The sequence below is a fragment of the Parus major genome, chromosome 26 (assembly GCF_001522545.3).
Source record: "Parus major isolate Abel chromosome 26, Parus_major1.1, whole genome shotgun sequence".
Taxonomy (NCBI): domain Eukaryota; kingdom Metazoa; phylum Chordata; class Aves; order Passeriformes; family Paridae; genus Parus; species Parus major.
Genome location: NC_031795.1, coordinates 4,990,217 through 5,018,048, shown reverse-complemented (window position 1 = coordinate 5,018,048; position 27,832 = coordinate 4,990,217). Strand labels below are relative to the sequence as shown.

The 27,832-nt window shown below is 61.2% G+C and overlaps 2 protein-coding genes across 12 annotated transcripts in view; both read right to left on the bottom strand.

Moving 5' to 3' along the window:
* Positions 1–4,479: 4,479 nt before the first annotated feature.
* On the bottom strand, positions 4,480–6,387 carry GOLT1A (golgi transport 1A). Its single transcript, XM_015650532.2, has 5 exons — positions 6,305–6,387; positions 5,750–5,841; positions 5,495–5,673; positions 4,941–5,004; positions 4,480–4,796 (listed from the first exon to the last, which is right to left on the bottom strand). Exons 1-5 carry the CDS (start codon positions 6,327–6,329, stop codon positions 4,758–4,760), a joined length of 399 nt encoding a protein of 132 aa, XP_015506018.1. The 5' UTR covers positions 6,330–6,387; the 3' UTR covers positions 4,480–4,757.
* Positions 6,388–8,000: 1,613 nt separating this feature from the next.
* Positions 8,001–27,832, bottom strand: part of PLEKHA6 (pleckstrin homology domain containing A6) — a 150,689-nt gene continuing 130,857 nt past the window's right edge. For 4 of the 11 annotated variants that reach the window (XM_033519953.1, XM_015650615.3, XM_033519954.1 and 1 more), the window contains exons 2-27: positions 26,993–27,073; positions 26,754–26,868; positions 26,555–26,659; positions 26,407–26,479; positions 25,991–26,091; positions 24,152–24,327; positions 23,488–23,988; positions 22,143–22,632; positions 21,704–21,790; positions 20,987–21,040; positions 18,757–18,837; positions 17,064–17,132; positions 16,701–16,781; positions 15,934–16,083; positions 15,642–15,737; positions 14,968–15,079; positions 14,696–14,835; positions 13,999–14,145; positions 12,727–12,853; positions 12,550–12,638; positions 12,005–12,202; positions 11,729–11,893; positions 11,458–11,591; positions 11,109–11,251; positions 9,906–10,030; positions 8,001–9,652 (exon numbers count right to left, since the gene is read on the bottom strand). In XM_033519953.1, coding sequence (XP_033375844.1) covers positions 9,915–10,030; positions 11,109–11,251; positions 11,458–11,591; positions 11,729–11,893; positions 12,005–12,202; positions 12,550–12,638; positions 12,727–12,853; positions 13,999–14,145; positions 14,696–14,835; positions 14,968–15,079; positions 15,642–15,737; positions 15,934–16,083; positions 16,701–16,781; positions 17,064–17,132; positions 18,757–18,837; positions 20,987–21,040; positions 21,704–21,790; positions 22,143–22,632; positions 23,488–23,988; positions 24,152–24,327; positions 25,991–26,091; positions 26,407–26,479; positions 26,555–26,659; positions 26,754–26,855 — 3,537 coding nt within the window. In that variant the 5' untranslated portion in view covers positions 26,856–26,868; positions 26,993–27,073 and the 3' untranslated portion in view covers positions 8,001–9,652; positions 9,906–9,914. The remainder of the gene's footprint in view (positions 9,653–9,905; positions 10,031–11,108; positions 11,252–11,457; positions 11,592–11,728; positions 11,894–12,004; positions 12,203–12,549; positions 12,639–12,726; positions 12,854–13,998; positions 14,146–14,695; positions 14,836–14,967; positions 15,080–15,641; positions 15,738–15,933; positions 16,084–16,700; positions 16,782–17,063; positions 17,133–18,756; positions 18,838–20,986; positions 21,041–21,703; positions 21,791–22,142; positions 22,633–23,487; positions 23,989–24,151; positions 24,328–25,990; positions 26,092–26,406; positions 26,480–26,554; positions 26,660–26,753; positions 26,869–26,992; positions 27,074–27,832) is intronic. The other 7 variants (XM_015650617.3, XM_015650616.3, XM_015650620.3 and 4 more) reach the window with 7 other exon arrangements.

The window sequence follows — 27,832 nt, the reverse complement described above, 5'->3', positions numbered from 1 at the left end:
AGCCCTGGGGAGGTTGGGAATGCCATGGAGAACTTGGGGAAGGTTTGGAATGCCATGGAGAACTCTGGGAAGGTTGGGACAGTCCCCAGGGAGGGTGGCACAGCCAGAACCCCCCCACGTGCCCGGTGGGAATGGGACCAGGGGAGCTGTGGATATTTGGGAGATGGGATCCCACGTTCCTCGGAGCTGAGGAATCACTCCACAGAGTGTGAGGGACACGAGTCCCTGCTGGGTGCTGGCACAGGTCTGGGTGCCATCCTGGCCGAGGAGATGTCCCCAAACTCCACCTGCAGGGGAATGACGGGATTCTCCCCAAGGGAATGGGAACAGCAAGGGACACTCGGCCCTGTTGGCCATGGAGACACCGAGTGAAGACCCCCGAGCCCCCTCTGCCCTCTGGGGAGCCCCCCCAGCCCCAGCTCCGTTAAACCAAGGCTGGTGCTTGGAGCAGAGAATGGCCAAACTCATCACAGCTGCTCCATTTGGGATCAGATCCTGGCGTTTGGGAAGGGAGACGCTGCTCGAATCCCTCAGGAGCCTCCAGCTGTGCCCCCGCCCCCGTTCCCATGTCACCGTGTCCCCCCCTGGCAGTGCCCAGCTCGGGGTGGGAGGTGCTGGATCAGCCCCGTGGCTCCCAGGGTCTCCTGACCTCGGGAATCTCGGTGGGAAGTGACTGCAAAGGCAATAAAAATGTTCTTGGATGAACCCCGAGGACGCATTCACCCCCAGCCCCACAATCACGCTCCCGTTCATGGGATTTGTCACCCCAGTCCAGGGCACACCCCATAAAACTCCAAACAACTTTCCCCTCAAACCCGGGGCTTCAGCGCCTCATTCCCGGTGGGATTTCGCTGCCAGGGCACTGCTGACCCCGGCAGGCCCCAGGGCTCAGCCCCACGGGGCTCTGCCCCCATCCCTGACGTCTTTTCCCACGCAGGACCCGTGTCCCTGCGTCACTCCGGGGAGCCTCGTGGCCCGGCGCAGGTTGCGGGGAGGGAGCGGGGTCAGGAGCCGCAGGGCCTGGCAGGGATCCCGCGGCCATAAATCCCTGCCCGGGCATCCCGCGGGCTCTGCCGGCTTTGCCAAGCTCCTCTCCCCACTGGAAAAGCCGCGGGGGCAGCAGCATTTCAAAGGAAAAAGGGGTCCCGGGATGTGGGGACGTGGGGATCCCACTTTTCCCATCCCTTCTGATCCAGGGCAGCCACATCCGCAGGATCCCTGAGGATTTGGGATGCTCTGGGCACGGCTGGACCCCTCTCCTGCGGGGAATCCAGAGGGGGATAAGCTGGGAAATGCTGTGGGATGGGGGACAACCCTTCCCTGCCACTGGGATGGCCCCAAAACCCCCTTGGATGGGAAACGGGGAAAAGCAACTTCCCCAAATCCATCAGAGATCCAAGGGCTGCTGCCTTGGGGTGGCCACTGGGGTGGCTGTCCCAGCTCCAGGAATCTGGGGACACCTTCCCAGTGCCAGGAAACCCCCAAAAGGAATTTCCCAGACCCCTCTGCCAACCTGGAGCCAAAGCTGGGATGGAAAAGGTTTAAAAAAACTGGAAAAGTGGTTTTGTGGGGGGTTAGAAGGACAGGGACACTGGAGAGAAGGGACAGGGACATCAGGCAGCTCTGGGACAATGCTGGGTTCATTCCCCACCTTTCAGATCCATAGGGAAGGTCCTGAACTCTTCCCATGCAGCCCCAAAACATCCTTTAATTGAATTTTCAAGCACAGAATATTCCAGGGTGTCAGGGAAAGGCAGAAGTGGATCCATGTGAGGAACCTGCTGCAGTTTTCCACAAAATCCCGGGGTTTTATCTGATTACGGAGCCCACCAAGAGCAGCTCCTCTGGAAATATCAGGGAATTGTTCCCCAGTCATTTTCCTGCCTGTTTTTCAGGGAGAATGAAAGGAAAAACATTTCCCAGAGAGGAACAATCGCCTTCCCGATGGATAAATTCATTCCTCTCTCCTGTCAGGCTGAGTGGGTGCTTTCCTTAAAATAAAATCTGAATTTTTTAGCTCTTCCAGCTCCAAACAAAAATCACTGGGAAGTTTGGCTGAGCAGCTCGGATTTCGTGAGGGATTTTTTTTTGGAGCAGCACAGAGAAAAGGAGGTGAATTTCTGCTCTTCCTGGGCATTTTCCAGCTTTCCTAATCCCGGTTTTTACTGGCTGTGAAAACACAGGAGGCTCGTGAGGATCCTCATTCCGGGTGACCGAAAAGCTCCGGGGTAAAAACAACTTTTGGGAAGGGCTTAGTGGAGGCTCTGGATGGCACCAGCACCAGGGGAATTCGGGGATTGACGTCAGGGCAAACCCGGAGCTTGTGCCTGAACCCAAAACCCTGCCAGAGAGAGGATTTACGGAGCCGGGGGGAAAACATTCCCAGCAAAAATCTTCTGGAGAGGAGCTCCAGCTGAGGGAGCTCCCAGCCATTCCCTGCAGATATTCCGAGCCTGGAAAAGCTGTGGCTGCTCCATGGAAGTGTCTGGGTGGGGTTTGGAGCAACCTGGGATAAGGGAAAGTGGCCCAAGTGCGATGGGATGGGCTTTAAGATCCCTAAAATCCCAAACCCTTCCATGGTTCCATCCAGGGAATCTCCTCATCCTTGGTTTGGTTTTCCCAGCAGGGAGAGGTGATGGCACCTCCCAGCACCTGGGCACATTTCCTGCTCCTCCACAATGATGGGAGCCCTAAACCTCGGGAATCTCCTCATCCTGCACACGCTTCCTCTGGAAATCTTCCTCTTCCTCCTGGTGGAGGCCTCAAAATGAATCCCCAGCAGGAAAAGTTGGGAATTTTCAGCTGGAGCAAAGCAATACAGGAACGGAGGCACTGAGGAGATTCCAAGCCTCCGAATTCCTGCCAGGAATCTCATTTCCCCTTCCTGCTGCCATCAAAGCACACAAAAACTGGGATCCCCTTCCCGGAGCTGGGATTTGGGTGCCCAAACGAGCCCAGAGCTGCTCCCAGCCCTGGTTTCACCTGGAGCACAGCTGGGCTGGTGACAACGGGCATGGCAAGGTGACAACAGGCTCGACCAGGTGACAACAGGCATGACCGGGTGACAACGGGCATGGCCAGGTGACAACAGGCATGGCCAGGTGAATACAGGCACGGCCAGGTGACAACAGGCATGACCAGGTGACAATGGGCATGACTGGGTGACAACAGGCATGACCGGGTGACAACAGGCATGGCCAGGTGACAAGCACAGCCAGGTGACAACAGGCATGACTGGGTGACAATGGGCATGGTCGGGTGACAACAGGCACGACTGGATGACAACAGGCATGACCGGGTGACAACAGGCATGGCCAGGTGATAACAGGCATGACTGGGTGACAACAGGCACAACCGGGTGACAACAGGCACAACCAGGTGACAACAGGCATGGCCAGGTGACAACAGGCACGACCAGGTGACAAGCACAGCCAGGTGACAACGGGCATGACTGGGTGACAACAGGCATGGCCAGGTGACAACAAGCATGGCCAGGTGACAACAGGTACGGCCAGGTGACAACAGGCACAGCCAGGTAACAACGGGCATGACTGGGTGACAACAGGCACAACCATGTGACAACAGGCATGGCCAGGTGACAACAAGCATGGCCAGGTGACAACAGGNGACTGGGTGACAACAGGCACAACCATGTGACAACAGGCATGGGCAGGTGACAACAGGCATGACCAGGTGACAACAGGCACAACCAGGTGACAACAGGCACAACCAGGTGACAACAGGCACGACCAGGTGACAAGCACGGCCAGGTGACAATGGGCATGACTGGGTGACAACAGGCATGGGCAGGTGACAACAGGCACGACCAGGTGACAATGAGCACAACCAGGTGACAATGGGGATGTCCAGGTGACAACAGGCACAGAGCTGCCATCTCCCGTTGGGCTCCAGAGGGAACAGGTTCAGCTCCAAGTCATTAATTAATTCCTGCTCGTTAAGGAGGGCTCTCTGCGCAGGGAGCAGCTTTGATGTGATTGCTTTTGGGTTTAATTAAACTCCAGCCTTCCGAGCGCTGCTGGAAACCTGGCTGGGATCCAGCGCAGCCCGGGGAGGTGCCGAGGGATCCAACCGGCTCTGCTGGGGAGAGGAATTCCGGCAGCCGGGGAGGAAGAACTCCCTTAAATTCACCTGAGGTGATGCTGGGGGAGCTCCTGCCCCGGGAATGTCCCTGTGTCACCTCCAGCCATGGGAGTGTCCCCGTGCCATCTCCTGTCCCGGGAATGTCCCTGTGTCACCTCCAGCCGTGGGAGTGTCCCTGTGCCACCTCCTGCCCCGGGAATGTCCCTGTGTCACCTCCAGCCATGGAAGTGTCCCCGTGCCATCTCCAGCCATGGAAGTGTCCCTGTGCCACACTGTGCCACCTCCAGCCATGGCCACGATGCCTCCTGGTGACATCGGGAGGTGCAGTGCTGGGACAAGCCCTAAGCCATGGGAAAGGAGCCAAGTCTGGGCTCGCTCTCACACGTCTTTTTTTTTTTATTAAATTAAATCTTTCACAGAAAAAAGTATTAAATAACTGCAAGAATTCCAGAATCCAGCCTGGTACAGCCCTCAGACCTTGGAGCCTGGCTCAGGAGCTCTGTGGGACAGGGAGGGGACACCGTCCCTGCTGGGGGGTGGCTCTGGCCAGCACTGAGGGTCTTGGGGACAAGAGAGTCACCAGCTCTTGGGGACAGCCCGGCCTGGGGCTCTCTCAGCCCGTCCCATTGCAGCCGCTCGGCCCAGGGCTGGCCAGGTCACACCATGGAGCCGCTGTCCCCCATTTTCTGCAGGAGCTGTGACAGGGACAGAGCAGGATTAGCGGGAAAACCCACCCGAGCAGCTCTGGGGACACCACAGTGACATTTCCTGTGCAAATCCACGGGGATGGATCCCAGCCAGGGACTGAGGGTCCCGAAGGGTCCCCAGCCCCTTCTCACCTGGCTCAGCAGGGGGATGTTTGCCAGCGAGCCCAAGAACCCTAAAGCCACTGGGAAGAAGCTCCTGTGTGGACACAAAAGGCCCTGCTGAGCTCCGGGGAGCATCCTCCAAACCCAGGCTGCAGCTTGAGGATCCCATCCAAGGATCCCACCCCAGGGATCTCATCCTGAGGATCTCATCCCAAGAATTCCATCCCAAGGATCCCATCCCAAAGATCCCATCCAAGGATCCCATCGTGAGGATCTCATCTCATCCCAAGGATCCCATACTAAGGATATCATACTGAAGATCTCATCCTGAGGATCTCATCCCAAGTTTCCCATCCTGAGGATCTCATCCCAAAGATCCCATCCCAAGAATATCACCCCAAGGATCCCATCCCGAGGATCCCATCCCGAGGATCCCATCCCGAAGATCTCATCCCGAGGATCTCATCCCGAGGATCCCATCCCGAGGATCCCATCCCAAGGATCCCATCCCGAGGATCCCATCCAGAGGATCCCATCCTGAGGATCCCATCTGAGGATCTCATCCCGAGGATCCCATCCTGCACCTGAAGAGGGAGATGAATCCGTAGGCCTCCAGCAGCATCCCCAGGATCGGCCACCGCATGAGGACCACGATGAGCCCCCCAAAGAAGAAGCTGGTGCCCTTCAGCTTGGACCGCTGGAAGAAGAAGGTGAAGGTCCTCCGGAAGCCGATGATGAAGACCAAGCCGGAGAGGAAGAGGAGCTGGGAGGAGGGAGGGGACAGGGTCAGCGCAGCTCCTTGTCCCAGCTGTGGGGACGCCCAGCCCGGCCCTACTCACGTTCCCAAAAGCCATGAGCACCGAGTCGAAGTACAGGAGGATCCCAAAGAGGAGGAAGAAGAGGCCGAAGCCGACCAGGCCCACTCCGATCCCTGTGGAAAATGGGAGAGCAGGGGCAAAGGCTCGGCTCCACACCCCGGCTCCCAGCACCTCCCTATCCCGTTCCTTCCCAAAAAATACCCTTTGGATTTTTTCCCAGACCTCAGGGACAGCCTTGGCACCCAGGCCAGGCCTGGAGGAGGTCCCAGAAACCCCCGAGGCCACTGGATAGATCAGGAACCACAAAGGAAAGATCACCAGGAAAACCCCATCCAGCCTTTCCCTTTTCCCTTTCCCTCCAGCAAAGGCTGGAGATGATCCCTGGATGATCCTGGAAAACCTCCACAGCCCCAGCCCATCCCCTTCTCCATCCCACCCCTCCCTGCCCCAAACACCCCATCCAGATGGGACTGGGAGCTGCCAAACGTCCCCACGGAGCTCCCGGATCCCGCAGGACGGGAATTCCAGCTGGGACAGGAATTCCCGCTGGGACACGGCCACCCCGTGCCTGCTTACGCTGGAAGTCGCTCAGGGACACCATCTTGGCGGTGACGGGGCCGGGCGAGGCCGGGCAAGGGCCACTTCCAGAGTGACCCTTGGAAAAGCCCTTTAGTCCCCACGTCATCCTGGGAATCATTAACGGCCTCGGGAACGCCCACAGAGCCACCGCTGGGGGACACGGTGGCTTCAGGGGACACACGGTGGCTTCAGGGGACACATGGTGACTTCAGGGGACACACAGTGGCTTCAGGGGAGACACGGTGGCTTCAGGGGGACGTGGTGGCTTCAGGGGACACACGGTGGCTTCAGGGGGACGTGGTGGCTTCAGGGGACACGGTGGCTTCAGGGGACACACGGTGGCTTCAGGGGACACACAGTGGCTTCAGGGGACACATGGTGGCTTCAGGGGAGACACGGGGGCTTCAGGGGACACACGGTGGCCTCAGGGACACACGGGGGCTTCAGGGGACACACGGGAGCTTCAGGGGACACATGGTGGCTTCAGGGGGACATGGTGGCTTCAGGGGACACACAGTGGCTTCAGGGGGACATAGTGGCTTCAGGGGACACGGTGGCTTCAGGGGGACACACGGGGGCTTCAGGGGACACATGGTGGCTTCAGGGGACATAGTGGCTTCAGGGGACACACGGGGGCTTCAAAAGGGACACAGTAGTTCCAGGGGGACATGGTGGCCTCAGGGGGCACACGGTGGCTTCAGGGGACACACAGGGGCTTCAGGGGACATGGTGGCTTCAGGAGACACATGGTGGCTTCAGGGGACATACAGGGGCTTCAGGGGACATGGTGGCTCCAAAAGGGACACAGTGGCTTCAGGGGACACATGGTGGCTCCAGAGGGGCACGATGGTTCTGTAGGGACATGGTGGCTCTGGAGGGGACACAGTGGCTCCAAAAGGGACACGGTGGCTTCAGGGGACATGGTGGCTTCAGGGGACATGGTGGCTCATGGTGGAATGAGTTGCCTGGGATGGGAAGGGATGGGATGGATCCCTAAGATAGGGAAAAACAGGGAGATTGTGGCTTCCTTGGGGTGGCCAAGTGGCACCGAGGGGACAGCAGAGGTCCCTGCAGTGTCCCCAGGAGTCCACGTGCATTCCCATGGATCCCAGGCTGCTCCATGGGACAGTTTTGGGAATGCCGAGGTTCCCGGGATTTGCTGGTAGGTGTGGGAATACCGGCTCCCCCCAAGCCACCACAGGGTCCCCGTGTCACCTCTGTCACCCCAGAGCCACCCAAACCCAGCCATTCCCAAAATTTACCCCACAATCAGCCCTGGGATGGGAATTTTATCCCTTCCCAAGCACCAAAACCAACCCAGGTGGGAAAACAAATCCCCAAAAATCAGGGAGAGGGAGGAGGCGCCGTCTCTGGAGCCCCAGCACCCCCTGCTTCTCCAACCCAACATTAAAATCCATATCCAAACTCACCCCGGGAAAAGAAAAAAGACAGGAAAACATGGTTGTTTCATAGATATTTTTATTTCTCTACCGCTAGGAAAATATCCCAGAAAACCAAATCCCTCCCGTCCCACCCTCCCCGAATGCATAAATAGATTTATTTCCTCCCAATGCAAATCCTTCCCGGGTTAACAAGTCACTGCTTTATGAAGTGTTTATGAAAAATAATAACCAAAATAAAATTAATTAATTAAGGTTTCCTTTATTATTATTATTATTATTTTATTTTAAAATAAAATAAAATAAAATCGCAGCCGGGTCACGCCCTGGGGACAGCAGGCTTTGGGAAGGGCGGGATGAGAGCTTTGGGATGCTCCTCATCCTCTCTGGATCCTGGAGATGGGAATTGCTGCCCCACAGCCACCCCAGGATGTCCCCAAGGTGTCCCCAGAGTAAGGGGGGGGGGTCTGCCCCAGTCACCCGAGAGGGGACACAGGGAAAATAAACTCATCCTCTCTTCAAACTTACAGTCTCTGTATATTTTATTTTAAATAAATTTGCTTTTAATAAAAGCAGAAAAAATAGATATATATTTTTAAATAGGTTTTTTTTTCCTTTTTTTTTTCCTTCTTTTTTGGTTTTTTTTTTTTAATTTATTTTATTTTTATTATTATTATTTCCTCCCCCCTCTGATAAATTGGCAAAGAATCTTTGTTTTTTTTGTTGTTGGCAGGGCTGGCGCCAACAAATCCTGCGGAGAAGAGAGAGCTCGGCACGAGCTTTTTTTCCCGGGAAAAGAAGAGGAAAACCAAATATAGATATATATTATAAATGTAGAATTTCCATCAAACATATATTAAGGCATGTAAATAGCAAAATAAAGGGCCAGCTTTATGAGCTAAAGGGGCTGAGGGAGGCTGGGGAAGCGGGATTTAGGGCTCCAGGGATCCTACAAGTATTGCTAAACTGGGATTGGGATGCAGGGAGGTCCTGAGGGGGTTTGGGATCGGGCCAGGAGGGATGGATGGGATTTGGGATTTGGGATCCAGCTCCTGCCTCCGTCCTCCCTGCCACCCTCACATCCTTCCAGGGATTCTGCTTTTATCCCACCCTCCAGGATGATAAAGAAAAGGGGAATTTGCTACAGGAGATCCGAACTGCTGGAAGGGGCTGGAGAGCCGCGGGAAGGGATTTTTGGAGGGTGACAGCGGGACGGGGGCAGCCCAGGCGACCCTGCTGTCCCCAAACGCCTCCTCAGCACCGTCCCCACCCTCCAGAGCGGGGTCCTCGTGGTTCCCACAGCTCCGTTATCCCACCTGGCGCCCCAATTCCCTGCTCTGCTCCCATCCAACGTCCCCATCCCTGCCCAGAGCTCCCACCCCGCGCTCGGAGAGCCCTTGGGGCGCCCTGGGCACCTCCGTGTCCCCCCGGAGCCACCTCCACCCGTCCTGTCCCCTTCTTCCTCCGGCTGAGCCACCGGTGGTGGCACAGACGGGTTCCAAAGCCGGGATCAGAGCTCAGGGAAGGGAAAGGGCTCCTGAGGAGCCGAGGAGGAGCATCCAGGTCCGCTGGAAGGTGGGAGCACCACCCGTGGCGGGGACAGGCGGGTCCCCACGCCAAGAGCCCCTTCACAGACCTCGGGGGGCCGTGCCAGGAGTCCTGCGCTCGCCGCTGGGCCGGTGGCCGCTGTCACAGCTGTCCAGGTGTGTCCCTGTGGCCGCTGACAGCTCTGGGGGCTCCTTGGGGACAACCCCCAGCCCCCACCCGTCTCCTTGGGACGGGGACTCCCGTCGGTGCCGCACCTCCCGGTGGTGTCGCCGCCGCAGGGAGGGAAGGGGGTCCGGGAGAACCGAGGACGGTGGCGAGAGGTTCGGTGTCACCGCCGGAGGGGACTAAAAGGTGGCCCCGTGGAACTTGATGGCGCCGGCAGCAGCCAGGGCTTGAGCTGGGGTGGGGGGGACAGAGGGGCTGAGCTGGGGGGGCTCCACCCTGCGCCCACCCCCTCGTGGAAATCGCGGTGGGGATTTCGGCCCAGGGAGGCTGTGACACCCCCACACCCCTCAATTTTCATGCTGGGCCCCCCCTTTTTCCACCCTTCACGGCCCCTTAGCCTTGGGGGCTTGGGGACACTCGGTCCATGGAGGAGCCGGGGCTGACGTGGCAGCGAGGGGATGACGTCAGAGAGAAGAGGTGCTTACGTCACAGGCTCACACCCGCATGAGGTGGCTGCTGTCGGCGGCCCGGGGCGGCTCGGACGAGAGGGGGTTGGTCGGTGGAGTCGGGGAGGCTGGGGAGGTGGGAGGGCTGGGGGTAGCGCACTGAGCTGGAAAGGAGAAACGGGAGAGGGGCGTGAAGGACGCGGGCAGCGGGGAGAGGGCAATGGGGAGAGGGCAGAGGGGAGAGGGCAATGGGGAGAGGGCAATGGGGAGAGGGCAGTGGGGAGAGGGCAGTGGGGAGAGGGCAGAGGGGAGAGGGCAGGGGCAGGGAGGGAGGGAAGAAAGGGGGGAAGCAAGCGTGGGTAGGGCAGAATCACAGCTGGACAGAGGCACAGCTGGGCAGGACGGGCAGGCACAGCTGGCAGAAGGACAGAGCAACAGCTGGCAGGACAGGCAGGCATAGCTGGCAGGACACAGTCACAGCTGGCAGAGGGACAGAGCCACAGCTGGGCAGGGCAGGCAGGCACAGCTGGCAGGGCACAGTCACAGCTGGCAGGGCACAGTCACAGCTGGCAGGGCACAGTCACAGCTGGCAGGGCACAGTCACAGCTGGCAGGACAGAGCCACAGCTGGCAGGAAGGACACAGTCACAGCTGGCAGAGGGACAGAGCCACAGCTGGGCACAGCACGCACACGTGAGCTCCCGGCCGGGCTCCTCATGGACAAGGCACGGTGTGGCACCGCGGGCAGCCGGCTACACGATGTCACCATGCTCACCTGGGTACGGCGCGCCACCAGCATCCCCCCGCCCCAGCATCGCCATGCGTGGCCACAAGGTGCCAGTCCATGCCACCACAACCCCTCCGGCACGGGGTGACACCACAATTCCCTGGCCATGGGGTGCCGCCACAACCTCCCTGCACGGGGTGCCACCGTGCTTGCTCAGCCGCGCCGTGCCACCTGAAGCCATCGCATGCCACCTCCTGTCACCCCGCCAGGCGCTCCCACCCTCGCAAACGCTCCCGACCGGGCGCTGGAAGCCGTGCCCGGCTGGAATTGCTGCTCCATCCCGGGATCTCGGGGCGGGCAGGAGCTGTTGGCATCACCCAAGGCTGACCCCTCTCCTGCTCGCTGACCCCTCGCCATGCTGCCAGATCCGCACCTGCCTTCCCCCTCCTGCCCCCTTGGCACCTGACTCTCCCAGGGATCTGCAGGATCCGCCCCTCCAAGCCCCCCATTCCTCACCCGACAGCATCCGGCCGCGGCGCGAGGCCTCGGCAGCCAGGGCACACGAGATCTCGATCCTCTTCTCCTGCTCCTGCAGCTGCATCTCAGGGTCCTGGGGGGTGTCCACCTCCCCCTCGCCCAGGGGGATGACGTTCTGCAGGCTGGGAACGGCACCTGGGGTCAGCACCACCGCCAGGATCCCCGGGGTGGGATGGGAAGGGTGGAGAGGGGGGGTGCCCTGGGATGGGCGGGGAAGGGGTGGAGGTGGATGGGTGGTCTCGGAATGGCCAGGGAAGGGATGGAGAAGGGTGGTCAGTTCCCCTCAGGATGACCCCTGGCACGGCTGGTGTCGGTGCTGCAGCCTCACCTGGATTTGGCAATGAGGGTCTTGATCCTTTCCACCTTCTTCTGCTTCTCCTTCATCTCCTCGGGGCTGAGGGGCGATTCCGGCTCCAGCTCCACATAGCGCTCAGGGATCAGGACTTTGTCCGGCGTGGACAGCTGGGGACAGTGGGGCGAGCTGAGGAAGTGCCCTGTGCCACCCCCAAACCCCGCCTGGACACAGCTCCAGGACGCTGCCCGAGGCGGGGGGACGCTGTGACCGCGCTGAGGGACACTCGGGGACTTCCCATCCTCACCTCCTTGTTGATGTCCACGTCGTAGTGCTGCGGCTCCAGCTCCATCTTGCGCAGCCGGGCGATCTCTTCCTGCGGCGTCTCGTACACCTTGCCCGGCTCGTCGGAGCGCAGCGCGGCCTCCAGGTCCGAGATGTCCACCTCGTGGATGCTGCGGTGCCGCCGCACCTGCGAGGGACCGCGCCCCACTCAGCGTCCCCACGGGGCGGGCGGGCGCGTTGTCCCCTGTGCCACCCCGCGGTGTCCCCGCCGCTCCCCCGGCCGCGCTCAGGGACTCACCACCTTGTAGGAAGCGGGGGTTTTGGTGCCGGGGGGGTCGGGCTGGGGGCCGGGGAGCTGCTGGGGGCTGGGGAGCTGCAGGCTGCGCCGCTTCTCCTTCATGGAGCCGCTCTGGTGCCGCTTCATGCGGTCGATCTGCTCCTCCACGCTCATCTTCACCTTGGTCTCGGTGGCGAACACGGCGCTCTTGGGTCTCTCCTGGGGACGAGTCCCAGCCCCGCGGTGACCCACTGGTGGCCGGCCACATCCTCCCAGTGCCACCCCCCTCTGCCGGGAGCCGCTGAGCTGTCACTGCCGGGATGTCACTCCCGGGATGTCACTCCCGGGATGTCACTGCCGGGATGTCACTCCCGGGATGTCACTCCAGGGATGTCACTCCCGGGAGCAGGGAAGGTGCTGAATTCAGCCTGGGGGGTCTCCAGGAGGTGGATGGTGACACACGGAGCCACAAAGCCACAGGCTCCTGTCCCCAGGCTGCAGCAGAGCCCCGCTGGGCTCACCCAGACCCCCCAGCCGAGCCCCCGGCCCCTCCAGCCGAGCCCTACCCGGGAGCCCAGCCCGTTGGCCAGGCCGTTCCTCCTGGGCACCGCCTCATCCTCCGCCGGAGACTTGGTCCTGGGGGGGACGATTCCCACTGCGGGGGAGACCACAATGCCGGGATGAGCCGGGGCAGGGTCCCGCTGCCACCCCCGGGGTCCTGCGGGGTGTCCCCAGTGCCGTACCCTTGTTGAGAGCCGCTTGTTTGTCCCCGTCCTGCTCGGGCCGGCTCTGCGGGAGCGCCTCGGGGGCGGGGCCGGGGGGGCTCGGCCGGGGGGGCTCCTTCTTGCTCTGCTCGAAGCCTGGTTTGGGCTGTGGAGGGGAGGAAAGGTCCCCAGTGAGCCCCAGTCCTGCCGGGGGGCACGCTCTGCCTGGGGACACCCGCTGCTCTTGGGGTGACAAACACACCATGGACACACGGACAGCAGCCAGGTGGGACCAGAGCACCCCAAAATTGTGGGGACAGGGGTTGAAGGGGCTCTGCTCTTGTCCCTGCTATGTTCCATCCTGCCAGGGCTGGGCTGTCCCCACCACTGTCCCCACAGGAAGGGACAAAGGTTCTTACAGGGTGACAATCCCTCCACGGCCACCAGGAGCTGAGGGACAGGGACATCATGGCTCTGTGCTGGGCTCCCGTGCCCATGGGGTCACACATGGACATGAGAGCCAGCAAAGGGACATTTTTGGGGTCCTCCCCCTCTTGCATCCCATGGGAACAGCCCAGGAACTGCTGGGGTGAGAGAGGGATGTGACAGCAGCCCCGTGTGTCCCCCTGTCTGCACATGACACCTCTGGATCCACGTACAGCCACCACTGTGCCACCCATGGCAGCTGGAAGTGCCACTTGTGGCTGGAAGTGCCACCCACGGCAGCTGGAAGTGCCACTCGTGGCTGGAAGTGTCACCCACAGTGGCTGAAGTGCCACCCACAGCGGCTGGAAGTGTCACCCACAGCAGCTGGAAGTGCCACCTGCACTGGCACCGCGTCCCTTCCCAGCTCGGCACAGCCGCTGCTTTTCCACGGTCACCCATCCCGACCCTCGGCTGTGAGGACACTCGTGTCACCCGTGTCCCCCCACACACAGCCGAGGTGGCACCAGGAATTCCCAAATCCAGGTTTGCCCCGGAGCTGGGGGCTCGCAGCCTGCCGGCACCCCGCGGGGAGTGGCGACACGGAAGGACAGCGACAGAGGGCAGAGCAAAGCAGAGAGGACAACCAGGGACAACCTCCCCAGGGGGAGGAGGAGGAGGAGGGGACAATCCCTGTCGCGGTGACCTGCTGGGGACACTGGAGGGGTGGCAGCGCTGCAGCTCACAGAGCTGTCCCCGTGCCAAGCGCCACCTCCACGCCATCCTTGTGGATTTGGGGCGGGAAGCTCCGGCTCCTGCCTCATCCCAGCGCCTTCTGTGTCACGAGGAGGAGGAGGAGGAGGAGGAAGACCCCGCAGGGTTCGGTACCTGTCCCCGCTTGGCCTCTCCTTGGTGCCAGGAAGGGGAGGCAGGGTAGGGCCAGAGGCGGCTCTCGCTGGGGAGCGGAGGAACGGCCGGAGGAGACTCCAGGGGGACGTAGGACTTGGGGAGGGGAGGTCGAGGCGGGCCTGGTTCCTGGGGCGGGCAGGAGCGGGAGGCGTGAGAGCAGAGAAGGAACAGAGAGTTAGAAAAGAGAGAATGAAGTGAAACACGGCGGGAGCGTCCTGGAGAAAGGGATGGAGGAAGGGGTGACTCCGGGGTGTCCCCCTGGCTGTCCCACATCCTGCAACTCGTCCCCGGGGCCAGGCAGGGCTTGGGGGCTGCCCAAGGGTTCTTGGCAGCTCTTGGGGGCACCTCTGGAGCTGGGGAGTTCTCAAATTCTGCCCTAAACAGATGTCCTGTGAGTGGAGGTGACAGCAGCCCTGGGTGAGGGCACTCAGAGTGGCTGTGGTGGCACCAGGAGCTGCTCCTGGAAAAAAACTGGAGCTGAGCATCTCCCGTCCCTCCAGACCCACAGCCCTGCAAGGACCATGGAGCCCAAAGTCACCGGGTGACACCACGGCCCATCCACGTCACCAAAACAGTGTCCCCAGCAGAGCCACGAGGGGAGGCAGCTCCGTGCCCGGTGGCCAGCAGCCCCCAATCCCCTGCTGGTGGCCGAGAGGGGACAGCCAGGGTCACTGACCTCGCCAGGGCCGGGCTTGGTGGGCGATCCCTGGGAGCCGGAGATGAGGGAGAAGGGGCTCAGGGGGCTGGTGAGGCTGGCAGAGCTCAGGGGGCTGGCGGGGCTGTTGGAGCTGTACGTGCCCGAGGGGCCCAGGGCCACTGTGGAGAAGAGCAGGAATGAGATAATGGTAAGATAATTAATTATAAGATAATTGTAAGATAATGAGGGTCTTCACCTCCCAGAGCAGGAGCCCACCAGGGATGCCCCAGGCAGGGACAGCCCCCCCTCACCTCTGTGCTTGGCGGTGTCGGTGCCACGGGAGGGGTTGTTCTTCCTCAGCCCCTCCATCACGTCCTGGATCCGCCAGATCTCCTTCTGGATTTGCCGGTTGAGCACCTCGTTCTGCATGGGGGGAAAGGCAGAGCTCAGAGGGGTCCCAGGGACACCAGTGCCAACCCCAAACCAGGCTGGACCCCAACCCCAAAGTGAGCCTTTGGAACTGGCTGAGGCTGAACCATCACATCCAGGATTTTTATCCTGCTGGAAGCCCTGGATCTGCTCCCCAAGAACCCAGCTGGGCTGGGAGGAGCTGGGGGGACTCTGGGCTGCCCCCCTCGATGGCACCCAAGTGCCCAGGGTGGCTGAAGCTGGACATGAGGGCTGGGCATGGAGAACCCACTGGTGGGGGGCAGAGTGGGGTGTCATCTCCATGGGGAGCCCAGGGATGGCAGGGGACCTGGATTCAGGGTCAGGGTGACAGAGGACACACACCTGGATGTCCAGGTTCAGGGTGACAGGGGACAGTCTCACCTGGATGCCCAGGTTCAGGTGACAGGGGGACAGTGACATAGATTCAGGTTCAGGGTGACAGGGGGACACTCTCACTTGGATGTCCAGGTTCAGGGTGACAGGGGACACTCTCACCTGGCTGTCCAGGTTCAGGGTGACAGGGGGACACTCTCACCTGGATGTCCAGGTTCAGCTGCTCCCAGAGGTCATCGTGCAGGGTGGACACCTCGCTCTCCAGGCTCTCGTACTCGGCCGTGCTGTTTGCCAGGGCCTGAGGGGACAGTGGGGGGGACCAGGGGGTCTTTGGCACCCAGCACAACCCCCCGAGCTGGGGAGGGGGTGGCAGCAGTGGGGACAAGCTCTGAGGTGCACAGACAGAAGCAGGAGCTGAGGTGGCACTTGTGCCTGATTTGTTTTGTCCCCAGGGAGGGGGAAGGGACAAAAGGGACCCCAGTTCCCCCCGTTACCGTGCTGGCCTGGGACAGCTCCACACGGATGTTGATCAGCTGGTTCTGGAGCGATTCCTTCTTGTGCAGCAGCTTCTCTGGGTAGGCAGGCTGGCTCCCGAACATCTCCAGCTCCTGGTGTGTCCCCATCAGGGCGCTCTCCAGGCTCTCCTGTGGGAACAGATGGAGCCACGAGGTCCTGGCTGCTCAATAACACACCCAGAGTGCCACAGCCTCTCCCCCAGCTCAGAAATGTCCCCAAGCTGCGGCTGCCACTTCCCTGGAAGTGTCCAAAGCCAGGTTGGAGAACCTGGGATGGTGAGTGGAACGAGATGTTTTTAATGACCCTTCAACCCAGGGATGGCAGGGGACACTCTCAGCTGGATGTCCAGGTTCAGGTGACAGGGGACACTCTCACCTGAATTCAGGTTCAGGTGACAGGGGACACACACACGTGGATTCAGGTTCAGGGTGACAGGGGACATACACACCTGGCTGTCCAGGTTCAGGTGACAGGGGACACTCACACCTGGATATCCAGGCTCAGGGCGACAGGAGACACACACACCTGGATTCAGGTTCAGGGTGACAGGGGACACACACCTGGCTGTCCAGGTTCAGGTGACAGGGGACACTGACACCTGAATTCAGGTTCAGGGTGACACGGGACATGCACACCTGGCTGTCCAGGTTCAACCCAAACCCTCCCATGGTGACTGGGTCACTTCCTCACCACGCAGGTGCCACCACGTGGTCCCCCCGTGGCCACCTGAGGTGCCACCACGTACCTTCTCAGCCCGGAGCTGCTGCACCAGCCTCTCCTGCTCCCGCAGCACCTTGTTCTGCTCACAGAGCTTCCCCAGCAGCTTCTGTGCCAGCCGGGAAGAGGAAGAGGGAGAGGAAGAGCAGGATGAGAATCCCAGAGGGATGCAGCCAGGATTGATGGGATTTATGGCCTGGGAGGGATGGGGATGGGGGTTCCAACCTCCTGCTGTCATCGCAGGGATTTCGGGGTGACAAATTGGGAAATGGGGCAAGACCTCAACTCAGGGGAAGATTTATCCCTGAGGAGCACAAAGCGACCGGCACAGCTCTGCCTGCGGGGACAGGGGACACAGAGAGGGGACAGAGGGGACAGGGTTGGCTCTTACATCGGTGTCCTGCTCGCTGATCTTGTAGGGGTGCAGGGTGTCCCTGTAGGGCTCCGGGAACGGCGTCACCTGCAAGCAGAGCGAGGGGTGAGCCCGGCCCTCCGGGGACGCCCAGGGAAGGGAAGGCAGCTCCCAGCCCCTCTCTTGATGCCTTAAGTTTTAATTTTCACGTTTTTCATATCGTGCCCTGCCCAGGTGTGGAGTTTTGAGCTTCATATTCAGTGTCAGAGAGATCTCTTCGCAGAGCAGACACAACAATTCCTTTTCCAGCTTGACTCCAAGGACAATCGTTACAAGTTTCCGGCCCAAAAGCAGAAACAAAGATGAAGAGAGAAAACAAAGATGGGACTCCATAACCTGGAGCTGTAATTGGACAACGAGCCCCGATCTGCAGATGGACCAAAACTGATAAAAATGTGATCGTGACCATTTGGTGACCATTTTTAGGTCCGTTTTGGGTGTAGCCCAAGGTGTGTCCTTTAAGGCCCTTCAATAAACCCCTGCTTTATTCTGAGCTCTGCCCAACCTCTGCTCCAGCTCAGCCGGGAACAGGAGACCGGAGCCGAGCTCCCCATCAGTCGGGATTCACTGGGATGAAGCCACAACCTCTCCCTGCCCATTCCCGATGGGAATGATCCAGCGGCAGCCTCTCCGCGGAGCTGAAGGAGCTCGTGAATCATTAACCGCCACATTTCCAGCGGCAGGGAAAACAAAGGCAGCGCGATTGAGCTGTAATTCCACCTCGGCGGAGTGGGAGCACCTATAAATCAGCAGCTGCTGCGGCAGCAGGGCCTGTTTACCCCCGCCCGGCTCCTCCGTGAGTCATTTTCCTTTCCTGGAAATCTCAATTACTAATGGGACCTTCAGCAATTAGCTGCCTCCCAGAGATGGAGATGAAAGGCACGAGATAGGAAGGAGGGGATCATTATTGCTAGAAAGCAGAGAGGGTGCTTTGGAGCCATTTAAAACTCCGGGATGATGCAAATGGATCCGGATCTGGGAAATGCCCGCGGGGCTGGAAGCAGAGCCGGGTGGATCGGGATGAGGCGGCCTCCGGGCAGGGAGCCCTGCCAGCCGGAGCAGCATCCCGGGAGCTCCGGGTTCACCCTCCGGCGCTTCCCTGGCAGCAGCAGATGGAAACAGGCGCCGGGTTTTGTTGGAAAATCCCATCCAGAAAGTGCCCAGGGCGGCTCAACGCAGGGTGGGTGACACTGGGGGGCTCGAGAGATGTGACATCGCAGGGATGTCCCAGTGCTGGGGACAGAAGGAACCTCCGGGGGTGAGGGAAAGGCCATTCCCTGTCCCTGTTTCAGGAATTATCCCGTTGCTTTAAGAGCTGCATTCCTGTCACCCCACACCTTCTCCTTGCAAAACAAGGATGAGACAAGCCCCGCGCACCCGAGATCCCCGGGGGCGGCTCCGTCCGAGGGTCCCCGGGGGTGGCTCGGTCCCCGAGGGTCCCCCGGGGGTGGCTCGGTCCCCACCTCGCGCTACCAGCACGAGGATTTGCCGGCTTGGAATGGCTCATGGATGGGTTAGCAAAGCCTGGGATGGAGCAGCGCGTCCCCCGAGAGCGGGATGTGCCGGATGCCGCGGCTGCTGAGCGAGTGGCGATGGCAGGAGGTGACCCCGGGTGGCAGGAGGTGACCCCGGGTGGCACGAGCCATGCGGGGCCCGGTGGCCAGAGCCTTACTTGCATGTAGAGCTGGGCCCTAGGGGAGGAGGTCTCCACCATCCTGTTCACCATAGTGATGAGGGTCTCGCTCTCGCTCATCTGCGGCACACAGGGAAGGAAAGGGCACAGGTCAGCGGGGACACGCGGCTGTGACAGCGGTGACCGGTCCAGGAGCCCTCAGGATGCAAAATGCCACCTCCTGAGATGGCCCAGGCACTCCAGCTGTGGCCCCGCGCTGCTGTGGCTGCTTGGTGTGGTTTATTTTGGGGGGAAAACATGGATAAAACAGAGCCAGCTCGGAGCAGACGGCACAGACAGACACGAGCTCGGACGGGGACGGCAGCAGCGTGGCCCGGCACACGGACGGACACACGGACAGCCCCTGGCACTGCCCCACAGCTCTCTGCCCAGCCGGGACTGGCACGGCCCTGCAAATGAACGCTGGGTGCTGGGGAGGTGGCTGAGAGCTGGGGTTGGGGACAGCAGCGTCCCCTTCTCCAGGTGGCACCGGGAATGGCACATCCCCGCTGCCAGGCATGGTTTGGGCAGGTCTGTGCCACTGCAAGGGGACAAGACTGTCCCCAGCCAGCTGTGCCAGGTGACAAAGCCACTCAAGCCACCAGCACCAGAGCCCCCAGCCCCAGCAGGACATTCCAGGGAAGCCCTGGCACCGCTGAAATCCAAAGGGCGACACTTTTGTCACCAAAGCAGTGCCCAAACTCGCAGCTGGGGGAGCCGTGGGCGAGGAAGGAGAGAGAAAACAGAGCAGGAGGATGTTTGAAAAGAGGCCCTTGACAGCGTCACTCTGAATTAGCCTCTCCAGAGGCCGCTGGAAGAGGAGGAGGAGATGCCAAACCCTTTTAGGGAGCGTTTTAAAGAGGCGCGGAGAGGCTGCGGCGCTGCCGGCGGCTGCGAGACAGCGCGGGGAGCTTTTATTGCAGCGAGAGCTCCTGCCCGGACCTGGCCCCGCTCCAAGGCGGACACAGATCCCGGCCACCGCAGATTTGCAGCCAAATGGGACCGTGCAGCTCCCTCCGTGCCAACCTGGCCGGGGCTGCAGCTCCTGTGCCCAGCTGCGGCTTCAGACCCTGCCTGGACACGGCTGTGCCCCCTCCAAAACCCTCCTGGGTTTTTTCCTCCAAAAATCGCTGGCAAAATCAGGGTTTTCCTCCAAAAACCCCACACAAAATCACGGTTTTTCTCCAAAAACCCTCTGGTAAACCCCTGGGTTTTGGTTTTCCTCCAAAAAGCCACTGGAAAAATCAGGGTTTTCCAAACCTGAACCCAAAAAACCTCCAGCAAAAGCAGGGGTTTTTTTTCCCCTAAAACTCGCTGGCAAAATCAGGGTTTTCCTCCAAAAACCCCATTCAAAATTAAGGTTTTCCTCCAAGGTTTTCCTCCAAAACCCCTGGCAAAGTCAAGGTTTTCCTCCAAAAACCTCATTCAAAAACACGGTTTTCCTCCAAAAACCTCCAGCAAAATCAAGGTTTTTTTTTCTAAAACTCACTGGCAAAATCAGCGTTTTCCTCCAAAAAACCTGATTCAAAAACAGGGTTTTCCTCCAAAAACCCCATTCAAATTCAGGGTTTTCCTCCAAAAACCCCATTCAAATTCAGGGTTTTCCTCCAAAAACCCCATTCAAATTCAAGGTTTTCCTCCAAAAGCCCCCAAAAGCTGCTGGGTTTTGGTCAATTGGTGTCCATCAAATTCAGGGTTTTCCTCCAAAAACCCATGGCAAAATCAAGGTTTTCCTCCAAAAGCCCCCAAAAGCTGCTGGGTTTTGGTCAATTGGTGTCCACCTGCACCAAACCTTTCATCCCCAAGGTCCCCCCACGTCACCACGGTCCCCAGGGGTCACCTGCCACCCCTGGGCACAGGGGACACCCTGCAGGTGTCCAGCCCTAACCTGGGGTCTCCCAGACCCGCAGCACCCCCTGAACACCAGGAAAACTCCCAGAAACGCTGGAATCTGCCCCAAAACCCCCAAAACTCCCCCCAGAAATCCCCACCACACCACACAGAGGCCGGAGGTCGCGGTGGGGGGAGCTTTTCTGCCGAGCCATGAGCGGCCCTACGGATGCGGAGGATGGAAGAAGCCAAACCAAAAAATAAAAATACAGCTGGTGCTGCTGGGATGCTGCTGGGATGCCGGGAGGGGTGGGGATGGATGGCAGGAGGCGACAGGGACACGGCGGGGGTGGGACGAGAAGCAGCCGGCGAGGTGAGGCTGGCAGCCAGCTCCGCCTACCTGCTGGTCCAAATATTCTAGGTTTCTTTGCAACTGAAGGTCTAAAAGTTCATCCTACCAGGAGCCAGCAGGCAAGAAACGAGCAGCGAAACACATAAAAGAAGAAGCAAAGCGGTTAGGGGGGAGCCTATGGAATGGCCCCCGGGCCGGGAATGCTGCCGGGAATGCTGCCGGGAATGTGCCCCCCCGCACACCCTTGAGCAGCTGGTTTCTTGTTTATCTTTTGTTTCTCCTGGGGAGACCCTGCCTCCGGCTGCGGGGATGGATGGGCGGCATGGGTGGGGTGTGGTGAAATTCAGGCTTCTCCCTCCTCTGGCGGTCCTGTCCCGGGGTTTTGGGATCTGCGGGGACCTCCCGGTGTCACCCCCCAGCTCCGGGAGGGGACACGAGGCAGGAGAACAAAGCAGCTGTGGCCAGATGTGAGGAAGCAGAGCGGGAGAGGTTTGGGGAGTGCCAGCCTCAGCCAGGGACCACCCTGGGGGTCCGAGGGTGTCCCATTGCTACAGAGGGGCCTTCCCACATGGATTTCCTTCGGAAATGGCCGGGAGGGAGTGGAGACACCAATGAAAGGCCCAGCTCTGACCCGCCAAGCTGCCCCTGGAGTGGTCTGGCTCCTCCTTGGCACCTGAGTGAGGACCCCCCAGTCTGCCCCACGTCCCCGGGGTGGGGTCTGTGCCCCCCCTCACAGGGTCACCCCGGGGGACAGCGGGTACGTACCATTTTGTCGTGGATGGTGGGGGACGCCGGGAAGTGGTAGGGGTACACCCCGGCTGGGACGGGCCGCCTGTCACCCAGGTAATCGTACTGTGGAGAGAGGGGACCCCCACCCCAAAATCAGGAGGAGAAAGCACAGGAGAGGGCAGGAGAGGGAGAGGGGCATCAGTGCTCCCTGCTTGGGAGCACAACTTGGGGTGTCCCTGAGCACCACATCCCATCCCATCCCATCCCATCCCATCCCATCCCATCCCATCCCATCCCATCCCATCCCATCCCATCCCATCCCATCCCAATGGCAGTGGGGATCCCAAACCCACCCTCTGCCACAAGCCACAGCCTTGGTGGCACTTTGTGGCCAGCCGTGCACACAGAGGTGACACAGCCGGGGTGCGGCCACACCCCTGCCCCACCTCCCTGCCCGGACAGGTGCGCTGCCCACCTTGGGCGAGCTGATGGATCTGCGCATCACGAAGGTGGCGGGGTCGGCGTAAATCTCATCCCCGCGGGGCGGCAGCCGCTCGAAGCGGGCGCTGGGCGAGCGCACGGGCGAGTAAACCCTGGCGCGGCCGTAGGAGCCCTGGCTGGGCGAGCGCGGCACCGAGCGCGAGCGCGGCTGCAGCGACATCCTCCGCAGCGAGCCCGAGGCCGCGTCCACCTCGTCCAGGTAGCTGGGCGGCCTGGAGGGTGCTGGTAGCCACAGTGGGACGTCCTGGCGGCCGAAGGCGGGGTGGAAGGGACCCCCGTTGCGGAAGGAGTGGCGTTTGTCCTCCAGCGCCCAGGGCGGGCTGAGGCGGTCGAAGGCGGGCATGGAGCAGATGCTGTCGGGGCGCACGCCCGGCGGGTAGTACTGGTACTCCTCCGGGTACTGCGGCGAGTAGGGCGAGTAATAATCGGGCACCCGGCGGGACACGGGGTAAAACCTGGTGGGGCTGGAGAAGGGGAGAGGGAGGTGAGAGCCAGGTGGGCAAGGACAGCGCGAGAGGAGGCGGCTCGGACGGCGGGGATGCTGTCCCAGGAATGCACCAGGGATGGGTGGCTTTTGTCCTGCCAGGGATTCCGTGCTCATGGAATTCCTCCTGCCAGGGGCTCTGTGGCAGTTTCCCTCATGGGGTTGCATCTGCTGGGGATACTCTGGGAATGTTCCCTGATGGAATTCCTCCTCTCTGGGATTTCATGGTGGCTTCTTCTCCTTGTGCCCCTTCTGCAGGGACACTGAGGCGGCTTTCTGTCCCGGTATCCCGCCTCCCAGGGACTCCATGGGAGCTTCCCAGCATGGAATTCCTCTCTGGGATCTCATGGTGGCCTCCTCTCCTTGTATCCCTCCTTGAGGGACACCAAGGTGGCTTCCTGTCCCGTCATTCCTCCTCCCAGGGACACTGTGGTGGCCTTCCCTCCTGTTCCCTCTCATCCCAGGAGCTGCCCTTTGTGGAATTCCTCCTCTCTGGGATCTGGTGGTGGCTTCCTCTCCTCACATCCCTCCTGCAGGGACACTGAGGTGGCTTCGTACCCTGGCATCCCTCGTCCCAGAGATCCTCTGGTGGCTTCCTGTCCTCTTATCCCTCCTCCAAAGGACCCTGTGGTGGCTTCCCCATCCTGGCCCTCTCCTCCCAGGGACCCCCCATTACAACCCACCCTCCTTGGCTTTTGGGGATGTCCCACGCCCAGCTCCGAGCTGGCACGGGGAGAGAAAGAAGAAAGGAGAGAAAAAAATGAGAAGGGAAGGGGCAGAACATTCCCAGAAGGACCAAACCCGGAGCAAAGGAGCATCCCGGCCCACCCCTCACCTGCGCAGCTCCTCGGGGGGCCCGGTGGCGCGGCGGGAGTTCACCCACTGCTGTAACTGCGTCATGGAGCTCTTGCGCTGGGCCACCTTCTCAGGGTGGGACCTGGGAGTGACACCCCGGCGCTGGGCCCCGCTCTCGCCGTCACCCCCTGGGGGGAAGGCGGTGCTGCCGGGCCGGCTGGGCGAGGGGTACGGCCACCCGTTGGGCTGTGCTGGCCGCTCGGCGCTCGCCGGCCCTCGGGGCCCTTCGGGGTAGGGACTGCCCGGCTCCGAGGGCGGCTCCTGTCCGGAGAGGCCGTTGGCTTTGGCCAGAGGCTCCTTCCTGCCGTCCACCCGCTCCGCCGGCTTCCGCTCCATCTTCTCCGAGCCGCGGCCGTCGCCCTCCCCGCGGGTCTTGGCGTCGGGCTCGGCCTTGGCGTGCTCGCGGAGGGCGGCGTTGCAGTGGTGGTGGTGGTGGTGGTGCTTGCTGGGGGGGATGTTCTCCGAGTCTGGCTTCTCATGCCTGGGGGTGCCGAGACACCACAGAGGGGTCACCGACACCTGGTGGTGCCACCTGTCCCTCCCTGAGCTCTGTGGGGTTCCCCAGCTCCCTTCAAGGTGTCCCTCACGCCCCAAGACGTCCCCAGGTGTGGAGCAAGGACAGCACCGCATCCCCGGGCGCTGACCTCTGTGTCGGGGGGATCTGGACGCGGGCAGCCTCGCCCATGGCCTGGATCCAGGATTCCTGCTCCTCTGTGTTCTCAGCGCTGAAGAAGTAGGTCCGGATGCCGGCGTGCTCGGCCTGGGGAGACAGGGACTGCCCGTTACGCGCCGGCAGCTCCTCCACCCAGCACACCGTCACCTGTGGGGGCACAGAACGGGGAGAGAGACACAGACACGGGGGTGAGAGCTCTGCTTCCAGCCTGGAACCCCATCCTGCCACTCCAGGAGCGCTCCTTTCCCTCCACGTGCAGCCAACGAGCGGGAGGAAAGCTCTGCAGGCCCCTCGCAGCGGGGTTTTATCCCCCTTGGAGTCACCCCCAGGGATTCTTTGGGACCAGCGCTCCCCCCAAGAGGAGCAGCACCCCAATATTGGGGTGGCAGAGGGTCCCAGCAAGAGCGGCAGCACCGGAGGAGCATCATCCATGCAGGGTGAGGGGGAAGGTGGTTTCTCGGCCCAGGAAATATTTTGGGAGGAAAAGGTTCAGTTTTGATCCAAGACGTTGGTGCTCATTCTCTGCCCAGAACATGCTGGAAGGAGCCTTTTATCTGAGGGCCTTTTTGAAGCTTCCACCTTCCCCCCTCTCTGGAAAAGGGTGGGTGAAAGCGAGGAGGAAGAAAAGGGAGGAATCGGAGTTTTCCTCCTGAAAGAATTCCCAGGGTTCAATCTCTTGAAAAAAATTAAAAATAATAATAATAAAAAAGAACTAAAACAGAAAAATGAGGTCTGATTAAACCCCTCCCTTGAGTTTCCATCCTCCCCAGAGCATGCAGCCACCGTGCCCAGCTGGGGTCACCTCCTGAGCCACCCCATGCACTTCTGGAAGCTCTGCAGGCAGAGAAAGAGGTGAAATCGAAGGGATGCATCCCCGGGATTAGCGGGAGCAGGGGAGCAGAGCGAGCCCGGGGGTCCCTCAGCCTCTGCATGCACCAGAAACACAAGAAGGTACTACCTAGGTGGTGGTGGCTGGGTGCTGGCGTGGTGGGTGGCACCGAGAAACCCCTCCTGTCCCGGCATCCTCGCCCACCGAGGGAGGAGGAGGAGGAGGAGGAGGAGGAAACACAGGCACGGGGTCAGTGGGACTGCGGTGGGAACCTCTCTGCCCTTCCTCGGACTAAACCGTCCTCCCACACCCAGCAGCTGCCGAGATCAGCGTGTGGGCAGCAGCTTTGTGAGGTTTTCCCCCAGCAGTGTCAGCAGGGATTTCACAGAATCATGGAATTATTGAGGCTGGAAAATCCCTCTGGGATCAGCGAGTCCGAGCTGTGCCCGATGCCCACCCTGAGCCCTGAGTGCCACCTCCAGCTGCCACCTCCAGGGACGGGGACTCCAAACCTCCCTGAGCACTTCCAAGGCCTGGCCGCCCTTTCCATGAGGAAATTCCTGCTGCTGTCCAAGCTGAGCCTCCCCTGGCCCAGCCCAAGGCTGTCAAGCAGCTAAAACAGGGCTGGAACTGGGCACAGCTCCGTGCCCGGCTCCGGGAGCAGCCGCTGGCAGAGGCCGGCGGGGGCAGCAGCCATGGAGAGGGGAAAGCAGGGCAGGGAGAGGAATGGCAGCACCCAGCAGGGCCCGGCAGAGGCGGGTGGTGACCTTGGGGACGCTGCTGTGTCCCCGTTTCCCCGGCAGACGCGGGTCCGACCCACCGCGGTCACCCCAGCGAGCTCCATGCGCCGCCACCAAGAAAGCCACAAGAGCAGCAGGGACCCTGCCAGCATCACCAGCGCCACCCCAGCGCCACCCCAGCGCCACCCCAGTGCCACCCAGCTCCACGCTGTCCCCTGCAAGCCCTGGCAGAGGCACCGACCTTGAACGTGTGCTTCCTGCTGATGTTGTCCGAGGGCTGCACGGCGGCCACGCGGAAGCTGAGCAGGGGGATGCTGCCCAGGATGTTCTCCTCCTTCTCGTCTGGGGGGGACAAATCCTGCGGTTACACCCACGCGGGGACCCCTGGCACAGCCCCCTCATGCTCCGTCCCACCTGTGGGATCGGCTCCCTGCCTGTTGCTGCTCCCGCAGCTCTGCCTGGCTCACAAACAACCTCCTCAATTATTGATGCGAGCCCTGGAGCTGCCAGGGAGGCGGGGAAAACTCGGGATTAACCCCTCGGCGCGGCAAACACCGGGAAAAAAACAGGGTGGGGACACGCGGAAAGAGCCTGGGACTTTGTGCCGGTGGCACTGGGGCACGCCGGGGCGGCCAGGAGCTGCGGGGGCGGCCGTACCTTTGTAGTAGAAGAGGCAGCGATCCACCAGCACGAACCAGCGCTTGTTCCACTGCTTCACCCCCGAGCTGGCCTGCGAGAGAGGAGCAGTGAGAGCGGGGCTTCCCGGGGCTCTGCGGGGCCGGGCGGGGATGGCACGGGGGGGTACCTGCTTGTAGAGCCACCCGCTCTTGGTGACGGCGGCGTTGGGGTTCCTCTTCATGGAGTTGGAGCGCTTCCCGAAGGCGATGCCCTTGCGGGAGGAGCGCGGAGCCTGCGAGGAGCGAGAGGAGATGCTCAGTGCCCGGGCTGGGGTGCCCGAATCCCTGAGCCGGTGCCAGCCCTGCCGCGCTGCCCCGGGCACTCACCCGGCCTCCGGGGCGCTCCGGGGGCACCTCCGCCACCATGGCGTGGTTGGGGGGCTCGCTGGGGACGGTGGCCGGACGTTTGCTGCCCGCCTTGCTGGACATGTCCGAGCGCTGTCTGTGACACGAGAGAGCAGAATCAGCGGGTCTGTGCTTCTGCAGCCCACCAGAGTTGTCCTCCCACCCTTCCCAGACCTCCCTGGCTGCCGAACCCCAACCGAGGGGACCAGGAGCCAACCCACCTTGGCAAGTCAAGCCTGGAGGTGTCCTCGGGGACCTGTCCCGTCACTGGGTGCAGGAAGGTGTTCCGCCTTTCATTGTGGCTGTGGGGACAGCGATGGCGTGGGTGTTAGGAGTCCCCGTGTCCCCCCAGGGAGTCCCCGTGTCCCCCAGGGAGTCCCCATGTCCCCCAGGGGGTCCCCTCGGTGCCTCATTTGCTGCTCTGTTAGTCCCACACCAACAATGGGGTTTGGCACCAGGGATGGTGTCCCCTGCTCCGAGCACCCCGCTAATCCCACGCTTAGGATCCTCCACAGAATGATGGAAAAGTTTTGGTTGGGAAGCCCTCCAAGATGACAGAGCTCAGCCATTAACCCAGCACCGCCAGACCGTGTCCCCAAGCGCCACATCCACTGAACTGGACCCTCGCAGGGATGGCAAGCGGAGCCCGGCCCCTCCCTGGTTGCCCCCTCCCCTCATGGAGATCCAGGGGGTCCCCCCTGAGCCTCCTTTTCTCCAGGCTGAGCGCCCCCAGCTCCCTCAGCCACTCCAGCCCCTTCCCTGGACACTCAGAGATTTCATTGGCATTTCCCAAAAAAAGTGCCCAGGGCTGTGGTGGCCGAGCCGCCCCTCCCTGCTGCTGTCACATCCCGCCTGTCACCACTGGCCACGCTCACAAATCACTGCAGCAGCAGCAGCAGCAGCCATGGCCCATCCAGGCCTGCGCCTGCAGCCATGTCCCCAATGTCACCTCCTCCCCTGGCTGCTCTCCGAGCCATTCCCAAAACACCTCGAGCCTTTGAGTGGGGTCAGCTGGCCACGGGGGCTGGGAATCCCCAGACCCCAAACACCACCCCAGGACC